The sequence below is a fragment of the Eufriesea mexicana genome, unplaced genomic scaffold, assembly GCF_001483705.2.
Source record: "Eufriesea mexicana isolate 0111107269 unplaced genomic scaffold, ASM148370v2 scaffold562, whole genome shotgun sequence".
NCBI classification, from domain to species: domain Eukaryota; kingdom Metazoa; phylum Arthropoda; class Insecta; order Hymenoptera; family Apidae; genus Eufriesea; species Eufriesea mexicana.
This window is the reverse complement of record NW_016908714.1, coordinates 302,784-312,628: the sequence shown is the minus strand read 5'-3', so window position 1 is coordinate 312,628 and position 9,845 is coordinate 302,784. Positions and strand designations below refer to the sequence as shown.

Here is a 9,845-nt window from a genome sequence, read left to right as displayed (position 1 = left end):
AAGTGATAAAGCAAACTCGATTACGGATTCATGGTTTAGGAAAGTAAACTCTACGAGAATCGCCTATCGAATATTACATATTAGAAAATTTGTTGGACTGTGTTATTTCTGAAAATGCAAAAAGACTTTTCATCAATTAGGAATTCAGAGTAGAGGTTCAAAATTGAAAAATCAGGAGCTAACAATACAATAGCAGTATTATTACACATAATATCTAGTATAATAATAATTTTATATTTTCAAGCGAACAATAATTTCTACCATTGCAAATAAAATAAACATGAATAAAAATTTAAAAAATTATTACATACATATGTATATACATTTCGAATATGTTTCATTACTTGGTTTCTATTCTCCATTAGGACAATCGTAACAAAGAAACACAAGGTATAGAATTATATCGACATTAAAATATAATTCCATAAAATACTCGAACATGGAACTCAAAATTCCATCCTGATTTGTATTTCGTTGCGTGAAAAACCTAGACACGATACCTGCAGCCTAGGCAATCGCGTACGATTTATATTATTAACCTAAACATTGAAAACGGACGTGCAATCTGGTCGAAAAATGAAAATGCGAGTGCGAGCAGCGAAAGATCGACAACTGTGTATCGGGAAATTGCGTGTGCATTTTGTAGGATGCGCGGGATGAGCACAAAGGAAGGTGACGAGGACGAACTGTAACGGAATGAACAAATAAGTGCTGATGAGCTGTGGCAAATAAACGACTGGTAACCTATTGACCCAGATAAGGTCGATGATATTGATTAGTCACCGCATGTTTGTGCTACAGCAGTCAAACACGATCCCCTCGGTACTCTATTCTCTGTCCTAACACACGATATCCGTCTACCCTCGTGTTTCCATCCCTCTAATAATCTGTCTGTCTTTGTTTCACCTCCCAACTTGCGCAACCCCACGTATCGGTTTCCTCTTGCAGTGTCCTCATCGCGGAGGCTTCGAACCGTCTTTCCTGCACCCTTTTTCGGTATAGTCGGCCAGCGAAATTGAATTTATGGCTTTATTTTCCCCGTTCGTGGACAATATCTACCGCAGATTGTTCGACGTGGTCGGCGAGTCTCGGTATTATAGCGAAATAATGGAGCCCTCGCCTCTCTTTCATGTCATCCACGTGGAAGGAAGAAAAAGCCACAAGGCGAATTCTGACCGAAGCTTTTGATACGCTTCAAAGTTGGTAAAACAAATTCTCCGGAAGGACCACCGGATTGCGATTTCGCGATTGGTATTTCTTTTTTTCCCGCTTCTTTTCCTGCTCCTTTTTCCACCGCCGTTTTTGTCGATCGTTCCGCGGAAGCGCGACGAGGATTTTTCGCTTTCTGACGAATCCACAGAAAGTTTTAAGTACCCCCGGACGTTTACGAGTTCAAAGCGCGTCCATTTCGAAGTAATTAATTAAATGCTCCATAAGAGAGGAGACTCCTCATTAAAATTGCTACTTTGAAGCGAGTTCTAAGAAAAAAGGGTACGAGGGTTTTGAAAATAAATGTGTACAGACGCATCAATGAGATTCGTGTCTGAGATCTTGAAATGAAGAGAAACTTTGTTGATAATTATCTGCTTCGTAAATATTTTGAGTTCGTTTTTAGGTAGAAATAAATTAACGGTGATATATTTGAAATTTCGTAAGTTCCTATTAAATTTATATATTATTTTCTGTTTTTATTAATTTACAAGTCAATTATAAGTTTTGAATATTATTAAGTATATTTTATTCGTCAGGAATTGAAGTACTATATTATTTGCGATTTGTCAGAGCAGTTTCAACGAACCGTAATTTTATGTAATAGTTATAAAAGATCGAAGATTTGTGAACATGACTATTAATTTTTATTACTATTGAAATATTTTTGTAACAGTTATTAACAGTTATTTCTGAAATTGTTTTAGCCTCTGGTATATAACCATATTCTAACTATATTTATCATTGGATTAAATAAATAAAATAAATATAATCCTAAGTAGTCATAGGTAATAAGAAGAAATTAAATGTGTTTTTTTATCACAATTAATTAATATTTATTTATGTATTTAATTAGTCTGATATAGTTTATTTCTTGATCAGATACTTATAATAGTTAAAAGTTATAATAGAAATGATACCTATCTACGTAGTACATACACGTATATTTGATATTTCATTATTTCGTTTGACTAGCAATTAATGTTGTAATATTATAAATAGTTTTACTATTTAACCATTTTTTAAATCCCTTAATCAGTTTTATTTTACTGTACGTTTATTATTTCAAAATACAAATTACTGATTTTTGTTAATAAGATAATTATATAATTGTTAAAGAAATGGTGAAATTACGATACATGGAGTTAAGAGTCAACGGAAATCGAAAGCACGCTATTGGTCAATTTCGTAAAAGCGCGCTAAACATTTAACCGTCGTTCTTTACCTGTTGCGTTTTGTGTCCCTGTGGCGTGCAAATATTTTTGTGTTTATTGAAACTGCTGATTATTTTGAGTGATAGTGTTGAATAATAATCATCACATCAATTTGCAGTTGTTCTACAAACGTGAGTAGTAGCAATGGTTATATTAATATTTTATTTTACATTATCTTCGTTGACAAAGTGAAGCTAACCTGAAATGTCATACATGCCGGATTTTAGGGCACACGTGTATATAAATTATATGATTATGATGATTTTCGTGTAACTCAAATTAATAGCGTAGTAATGTTTGGTTATCTAGTGTAGAAATCATTGTTTCATTTGGAATGTTAGGCTATTAGAGATACATTGAACAAGAAATTTGGAATATATAAATATAATTTACTAGGTTCATAGAAGCTGATTGTAACACAGAATATTCAATTTCAAATTTTAATTCATAAGATATTCATATTTAATTATGCAATTATAATTCTTCAGCAATATTTTTGCTATTCGTGGAATAAAGCCACTGCGTCACCTTAATGGTACTATTGTATTGCTTTTTACAGATAATCTGAACATTAATTATAGAAGAGATGTTCATAATTTAGTAGAAAGATAATATATATTTCATAATTTATATTATTAAATAAAATCATAATGCAAGATTATCTTTCCACTGAACTTACAGCCACATGTGCTGCACTTGGTTATTATGATGGATCTAAATATCATGTAGATAAACATTGTTTAGGTGAGACTAGTTGTTATTTATTATACATTTATTTTATATGTTGGACACCTTTGGTTTAAATAATGTTTCTTCGTTTAAGTATAAACCGGCATTATTAAAATTATTCACTTAGATTATTCATTTATTAATAACAGATGTTATAAAGGATCTTATTAAGTACTTGAGAAGAGACAATGACTCTCATGTTGTGCGTCAGTTTCTTGGTCAAACAAAATTACTACAAACTGATCTTGTAAAAATTTTCATTGATCATTCTGACAAACTTGAACTTTGGGATGTATTGCTAAGGCAAGCGATAAATAACTTAAAATATATTTAATAACATTCTATATATTTTTTTTTAATGTTATAATAACTATTATTCATTTAATTAGGTTAGTTATTAATATAACAAGCCCAGTTTTGATCATTTACAATGAGCAGATTCCTAATGAAAGATCAGAATACGCTATATATCAAAAACTGGTTGCATATACACAAGCATATAAAGTAGCATTAACCGATGATCGTATATGGGCAGTATTAAGTAATCGCTTAAGTAAAATTCTTAAACTAGTAAGTTGTTTACATTCATATATATTATATGCATATATAGAAACAAAGAATCTACATTACTTCTTTGTTTCTATAGGAGACTGCAGAAAGGGGGGAAGAAAAAGAAATGATTATTGAAAGAATTCTTATTTTTATTCGAAATGTCTTACAAATTCCTCCTGACGAAAATGAGAATCGTGTTGATAATGATGTCACAATTCATGATGAGGTATGACATTGAATGTAATATTCTGTTACATAAGAATGCATGTTTGTATATGCTGTGTTTATTAGGTTTTATTTGCGCTTAATGCATCAGGGGTTGTTGATTTGTTACTCTTTATTGCTAGTAACAGAAGCGAACAACAGTATCATTTGCAAGTTTTAGAGGTATGTGACAAATGAGATTGCATTAAAATTTTGTTATAATGCTTAACAAACTTTGTTATAATGTTTAACATATTTTGTTATATTATTTATCCACTGAAATAATTTGCTTCTTAATAATCACTCATATTTTAAATTCACTATATCAATTTATATTAAATTACGTCGTTAGATTGTATCGTTAATGCTTCGCGATCAAAATGCAAGTCAGTTAGCAAAATCTGGTTTGCAACGTAGTGTAACTGAAAAAGAAAAGGATGAAGCAACACTTTTATCTGCTCGTCTCAAAGAGAAAGAAAGGAAGACGGAGAAAATAAGAAAGTATGCAGGTGCAAGGTAAGTTTAGCCAATTTATTTTTTTACTTTTTATTAATTTTCTTCTATTTCTCTAAATTTATGCGCAGTAAAAACACATTTCACTCTTTATATATTGAATTCTTATATATACATTGTTAGAACATGTATATAGTTTTTTTAGAAAGCAAATTATATTTAGGATTAAAACATATGTGTACAAATATTTCTCTAATTTATTAATAATTTTGAACTTTTTTAATTAGCAATTTACAAAAATGGCATATTGCAGTTTCCCATATTTTAAATATTTGGGCCATCGGTTTTGTCTGTTCCGCAAATATTAGCTTATCTAAAACCATTTCAATTAATATTCTGAATTATTTAAAACTCAAAAAATGTATACTCTGTATAATAAATAGCATAAACAGAGTAAGTTAGTATTGTGTAGAATAAGGGATATTATAAATACTTTTGCACACTCTTTATTACTATAGAAATAATGTAGTGTATACGTATCAGCTTTTATTACAGTAGTTTATTCACATTACAGTTATCTGTATTAAAAATTTGCATTTAATTCTAATGACACATTTAACACAGACCTATATTTGATATATTGTGGCAGATATTTGTTTATATTCAGTGACAAATTATTTTAATTTGTTATAAAATTTCATCACAAACATACCATATAGATATTAACAGAACAGGACAAGTAAATGATTACAATACCTGTGAGGCATGTGTAGAGAAGTGCAATTTATTTTTATGATGATAGTATCTACATATGTATGTTATAAACATGATAATTTATTTTAATTTATTATAAAATATATCACATATGTATCCTATAGATATAAATACACTAGACTAAATAAATGATTGCACCTTCTGAGGGACAATTTAGTGAAGTGCAGTTTAATTCTATGACAATAGTATTACATATTTATAGTAAACTTGGCATGCTATTCTAATGTGTAATAGAAGTACACCACTCTTTATTCTATAGAATAAGATAAATAAATAAATAAATAAAGGATAGAATAGGGTAAATAAATGGTTACACTACTTGAGTGATTTCTAAAGCAGCATAATTTATTCTTATGATAATAGTGCTACATGTGTAATAAACGTGACCCAGTTTTTAAAATAAGCCCACGCCCTGCTTGAATGGAAGCTTTTATCCACTTGTTGGGAAGTGCGCGTGTTTTATTCTTGTGTCGTGCATTATTCACATCTTTTTGCTACGTGCCTCTATTTCCCGTAGAAAGCTTTTTGCAACTTGAAAAGGAATCAAAGGCTGTAAAGAGATCGATCTTTTCTCTCACACCCTATGAATTGGTCGGTGAACAACGCTATCGGAAGTGATAGCGTAGCATAGTCCAGAATAGGATGTAACATCCAACATTTCAAGAATGAAATTGCCAATATAGTACAATTATAGCATACATCACGAATATATACAATTTTAACAAATATTGTTAGTTTGAAATTTTATAAAATTTAAATATTGTAATTACTCGTCAATTTTGAAAAATCTCAATTTTTTCAAAATATTTCAATCATAATTACTTTCTTTCATATAATTATATCGAATTAAATTTCTGATTATATTGATTGTATTTAAACGTATTTAAAATAACGATTGTACTGCTTCAAAATGATGCAAGCTGAAAATTCAAGACGATTTACTCGAGCAAATAAGTATGATAGAAATGAAATGCATCTTCCTCGTTTAACAAACTATCTGCTAGTGACAGCTTCCTTCTACTTCATTGATTAAATTTCCAGGAGGTATATATGAAATGGAATTTGAGTAATTGGTTCACGTTTACTTATTAGCTTTTCTGCTTGAAGTGAGTATTAGTATAAAAGTTTTCAGGCATATTTTACATTTTCAATAACGTTGTATGTTATTTAGCAACAGATACACGATGTTTTCCAAATTTTTTCGCTATATGGTGTCTGCATGTTCATATTTTAACACAAATTTTCACCGATAATATGAAATATTAATAGACTGGTTTTTCGTTCGATACAGTTTCAAAGCATATTGTGATATAGCATTTTTTCTTTTATTAGTATTTATTATTTAATTCTAATGACACATTTAACACAGACCTATATTTGATATATTGTGGCAGATATTTGTTTATATTCAGTGACAAATTATTTTAATTTGTTATAAAATTTCATCACAAACATACCATATAGATATTAACAGAACAGGACAAGTAAATGATTACAATACCTGTGAGGCATGTGTAGAGAAGTGCAATTTATTTTTATGATGATAGTATCTACATATGTATGTTATAAACATGATAATTTATTTTAATTTATTATAAAATATATCACATATGTATCCTATAGATATAAATACACTAGACTAAATAAATGATTGCACCTTCTGAGGGACAATTTAGTGAAGTGCAGTTTAATTCTATGACAATAGTATTACATATTTATAGTAAACTTGGCATGCTATTCTAATGTGTAATAGAAGTACACCACTCTTTATTCTATAGAATAAGATAAATAAATAAATAAATAAAGGATAGAATAGGGTAAATAAATGGTTACACTACTTGAGTGATTTCTAAAGCAGCATAATTTATTCTTATGATAATAGTGCTACATGTGTAATAAACGTGACCCAGTTTTTAAAATAAGCCCACGCCCTGCTTGAATGGAAGCTTTTATCCACTTGTTGGGAAGTGCGCGTGTTTTATTCTTGTGTCGTGCATTATTCACATCTTTTTGCTACGTGCCTCTATTTCCCGTAGAAAGCTTTTTGCAACTTGAAAAGGAATCAAAGGCTGTAAAGAGATCGATCTTTTCTCTCACACCCTATGAATTGGTCGGTGAACAACGCTATCGGAAGTGATAGCGTAGCATAGTCCAGAATAGGATGTAACATCCAACATTTCAAGAATGAAATTGCCAATATAGTACAATTATAGCATACATCACGAATATATACAATTTTAACAAATATTGTTAGTTTGAAATTTTATAAAATTTAAATATTGTAATTACTCGTCAATTTTGAAAAATCTCAATTTTTTCAAAATATTTCAATCATAATTACTTTCTTTCATATAATTATATCGAATTAAATTTCTGATTATATTGATTGTATTTAAACGTATTTAAAATAACGATTGTACTGCTTCAAAATGATGCAAGCTGAAAATTCAAGACGATTTACTCGAGCAAATAAGTATGATAGAAATGAAATGCATCTTCCTCGTTTAACAAACTATCTGCTAGTGACAGCTTCCTTCTACTTCATTGATTAAATTTCCAGGAGGTATATATGAAATGGAATTTGAGTAATTGGTTCACGTTTACTTATTAGCTTTTCTGCTTGAAGTGAGTATTAGTATAAAAGTTTTCAGGCATATTTTACATTTTCAATAACGTTGTATGTTATTTAGCAACAGATACACGATGTTTTCCAAATTTTTTCGCTATATGGTGTCTGCATGTTCATATTTTAACACAAATTTTCACCGATAATATGAAATAATAATAGACTGGTTTTTCGTTCGATACAGTTTCAAAGCATATTGTGATATAGCATTTTTTCTTTTATTAGTATTTATTACTAATTAAAATAATCGTTATGTGAGCTAATTTATTTGTTTATTTATTTAAATTTCTTTATATATATAAATAATAAAATAATATATATAAATAATAATAAAAATAATATATATAAAGAAATTTAAATGAATTAACAAATAAATTAGTTCACATAACGATTATTTTAATTAGTAATAAATACTAATAAAAGAAAAATAAATATATATAAAGAAATTTAAATGAATAAACAAATAAATAGCTTATATATATAATACCTGTTATGACGTGGTATGGTTTCTTCTATTATTGTGATTTCTTTCAATTATTTCTGAAATTTACTAACTATGTAAATTTGAATATAGAAATAGTACTTATTATTTTGTGAATTTTTTACTTTTCTTCATTTCAGTAAATATATTACTATTTTCTTTTTTTTTTTGTTATTCCGTGACATATATTAATTTTTGTCTGGTAAATTTTTCTTTTTTATGGTTTCTCATGTATAAAAATCCTTGTGATCTTGAAAACTCAATTTTTGTGTGTATCAATCATCGTTGATGGTAATTTTTGTTAATTATTGTATCAAATGAGATATCAGTTTATTATTATTTTATATTTTTTGTTGTAATTTTATAACTCAGTATTTGCAAACTTAATAATTTTCTCTCATTTTTATTCATAAAATATATTGCCACTTTTGCTGGCAAAATCTACCTGTGGAACGTAGATTTATACGAGTGAAATATCAAATTTAGACATCATCTCGATAACTTTTTCGGATTTATGAATACCCAGTATGGAGAATCTATATGAAATAGCAAACGCAGTGGTGTTAAAGTAAAAGATTTTTCAAAAGATTTTATTTCACGTGTAAGTTTATTTTTACGTGATTCGCGAGTAAAAACTTTAATGCGATTTTTACTGTATGTCTAGATGTGATGTATATTTCTTACTGTTCGCGGATTTATTTGCTCCTTTGTCTATCCATATGCATTCAAAAATATATTTTATATTCGCCAATAAATGTATAAAATTCTCATAGATAAACTAAAAACAAATAAAGAAGGAAAGAGCAACGAAAGTTAAGTATCCATAAAATATTTCAAAAACAGATAATATTTTGCCCAAAATAATCTGTTTAATTTTAATCGTAGCAGTCAGACGTGTTATGCAAACACGTAATCATTTTCTATGAAATTGTTCAAAATTGAACTACATTTTTAGACATTCTCATTTCGGTGGAACTTACGTCGTGCAAAATATGAAAGCCATTGGAGAGAATCAGCTGCTGTGTCACAAGCCGTATCAGAAAGTCGAGGCGTTGAACTTCAGCCAGGATAAGGTAACGGACTGCAATTACTGATTGATACAAACACGAAACAATTTCACTGGGATTTTAGCTCGTCTCTTCCCTTTTCATTTTCAAACGATGGAAAGAAAACGTCAAACTGCGAAACGGTCCATTCAATTAATCTTTGGTTTCCAACGGTAGTTCTAGTTAATGAGTAAGTAGGAAAGGAGGCTGGGTGGATTTGAATGAAAATACGGTTGTTAATTAAGGCTATCCTCGCGTAATTAGAACTGGCTCCTTGCTTAATGGTGCTGAAGCATTTAAAACTGGGTCAGTGCTCTTTTCGCGGACATTTCTCCTCCTTTTCCCCTGTCTCTTGTGTCCTGCTCCACTATAAAACGATCCTTTCCCCCCCTTACATCCTTATTACCGTTTCCTTCGTGGAACATCCGTATTTGACGACAAACTTTTCCTAGCTTGCTTCTTCGTAGCTCGTTTCATCATGGACTGTCATAAATCCACTGGGTCACATGCCTGACGGCTATCTCAATCGGGGTGATCAGTGACTTTTGCCATAATTT

At 29.6% G+C, this 9,845-nt stretch overlaps 1 protein-coding gene across 1 annotated transcript in view; it reads left to right on the top strand.

Moving 5' to 3' along the window:
- Window positions 1-3,073: 3,073 nt before the first annotated feature.
- The window catches only part of LOC108545775 (protein timeless homolog), a 29,219-nt gene continuing 22,447 nt past the window's right edge, over window positions 3,074-9,845 (top strand). The window contains exons 1-7 of the mRNA XM_017897557.1: window positions 3,074-3,167; window positions 3,302-3,455; window positions 3,542-3,722; window positions 3,799-3,930; window positions 3,996-4,091; window positions 4,261-4,424; window positions 9,198-9,315. Of these exons, the coding sequence (XP_017753046.1) occupies window positions 3,074-3,167; window positions 3,302-3,455; window positions 3,542-3,722; window positions 3,799-3,930; window positions 3,996-4,091; window positions 4,261-4,424; window positions 9,198-9,315 (939 nt within the window). The remainder of the gene's footprint in view (window positions 3,168-3,301; window positions 3,456-3,541; window positions 3,723-3,798; window positions 3,931-3,995; window positions 4,092-4,260; window positions 4,425-9,197; window positions 9,316-9,845) is intronic.